Genomic DNA, 2,086 nt, shown 5'->3' with positions numbered 1-2,086 from the left:
TTTTTTTATTTTTTTTATTTATTTTTTTTTTATTTTAGAAGGGTTTGATACAGGTACTTAGAACTAACATAAAACCCTGCATTTTTTTTAATTTTAGAAGGTTTTGAAACAGGTACTTAGAACTAACATTTAAAAAAAAAACCCTGCCAGAGAAATTGAGCGTTTGCCTAATTGGACTAAAACATTGTAGTTATTGAGATAAAGCCCTTCACTGCATATCATAGTCATATGCAATTAAATAGCCATTAGAACTGATCAATAAGAAGCATAAATAAGAGACACTTATACATCACTAGGGTGTTGCATGTAATGCAGTGCATTTAGGCTAAATCATTATGTGGTCACACATATAGCTATTATTACCACGCGTTTATAAAATGATAAGTGCTACTTCAAAGAATATCAGCCTCACCACCACCCATATGACAAGAATTAAATAAGCTGACAGAATGATTCATTATTAAAACAAAATTTTGACACAAAACAGTCCAGTAAACTTGCAATATTCATCATAATTCTAATGCATTTACCATAATAAAATTGTTAATCTTAGTTTACTTGGTTCTGAAGTCCCGACAGGCAAAAGACTTACTATTAATATGAATGTCCCCAATAATTCTGCCAGAAACTCTCTGATGATGTCCTGCCTCACGGTGCATCTCTCCCTCAAATTTCTACTGTTTTCGAGCTCCATAGCCTACTTTTCCCAACAGCTGAGATGTGATGTCCGGACAGACAGTTGAAGGGCTGATCTTGCTGGAGTTTACGTGTCTTAGGCTTTAACCTTCCCCGCCACTCTTGCTGCTCAGTTGTCATTAAACACACTGACATGACAGGTTCGTGGTTCCTCTTTGCTCCCACTTCATGCATCCTCTTCATGCTGAGACAAATACGAGAGTCCGAGCAACTAGTAGAAAATGTCATTACGTAGCTATTTGTTAGCCTAAACTCTTGTTTGCGAAGATGTAACACTACAGAAGCGACGCTGGAAATATTAGACTCAGTTAAATCGACTTAATCTTTGTTGTTTAAAAAAGCGTTTTTTGTTTTTATTTTATTTAAGTAGGCTGTTAAAGTTATTAACAGAATAGTTGTTGCAGTTGTATTTGACCAAGTATGCTAAAATACACTTCTACAATATAACGCAGAAATAGTTTTTTTTTCTCTAGATCTAATCAAAAATATGCAAAATTCCAATGTAATTCATTAAAAAACTATTTATTACTTAATGTTGCTGTTTTTGTGGAACTTTTATAAAAGTTAAAAGGTGAAGAAAATATTACTTTTCAGAATATATAAAATAAATTGTTACGCAATCTTTGTTTGTGAAATCAGCTTGAATACAAACTTACATTTCTTGCTTTCTGTAAGCTTTTAGAGCGCGTTTTTTTTACACTAAATTAAAAATATATATATATATTTTAAATTGACCTCCATATACAATACCCAATAGACCTTCACAATGAACAATACACAGTAGATACGCCCACAACACTATGGGCCCTATCACACACCCGGCGCACACCGTTGTTTAAATAGCAAATGCATTTGTGCGCCCATTTTGAGGCAACTGAAATAGACTGCGCCATTGGGCCCTATTTTAATAATCTAAGCCAGGGATGGGCAACTGGCGGCCCGAGGGCCTTGTACGGCCCGCTGGATCATATTAGACTCAGATGATCAATTTTAAAACATTTGAAAAGCAAGTCACGTAAAGATTGCTTTCAGTTTAAGATGTTCATACTATATCCAGCCAGGAGAGGTCGCTAGTTTCCAGCCGCTCCCCGTATTAATTTCAGCGTAGTAGGACGTGCACTCTAATGTAAACATTCACTAACATTAGCAAATAATGAATGAAAAACTGACAATGAAAACAGTATTTTCCAGTCAAGAGGGTAAACAGATTCTCTTTTTACAAAGTTCAAGAGAATACCCATATGTTTGAAAATCTGTATTTTATTTAAATCGCCATCACACCACTGCTCACAAACAACGGGGACGCCAGAGTTGCACTTGCCTCAAATTTCAAAGGTAAAATTCATAGTCAACAAAAGCTTTTTGCCAAATGCATGACAGAAATGTTTGC

The 2,086-nt window shown here is 35.1% G+C and overlaps 1 protein-coding gene across 2 annotated transcripts in view; it reads right to left on the bottom strand.

Annotated features, from left to right (window-relative positions):
- The window catches only part of aqp9b (aquaporin 9b), a 24,846-nt gene extending 23,951 nt beyond the window's left edge, over positions 1–895 (bottom strand). For both annotated transcript variants that reach the window (XM_016554146.1, XM_016554147.1), the window contains exon 1: positions 593–895. In XM_016554146.1, the coding sequence (XP_016409632.1) occupies positions 593–694 (102 nt within the window). In that variant the 5' untranslated portion in view covers positions 695–895. The remainder of the gene's footprint in view (positions 1–592) is intronic.
- Between the last annotated feature and the right edge of the window lie 1,191 nt (positions 896–2,086).

This window comes from Sinocyclocheilus rhinocerous, unplaced genomic scaffold (genome assembly GCF_001515625.1).
Source record: "Sinocyclocheilus rhinocerous isolate Xijiao unplaced genomic scaffold, SAMN03320098_v1.1 scaffold1007, whole genome shotgun sequence".
Taxonomy (NCBI): Eukaryota; Metazoa; Chordata; class Actinopteri; order Cypriniformes; family Cyprinidae; genus Sinocyclocheilus; species Sinocyclocheilus rhinocerous.
The sequence above is the reverse complement of the archived record's forward strand: the minus strand, read 5'-3'. Positions and strand labels throughout refer to the sequence as shown.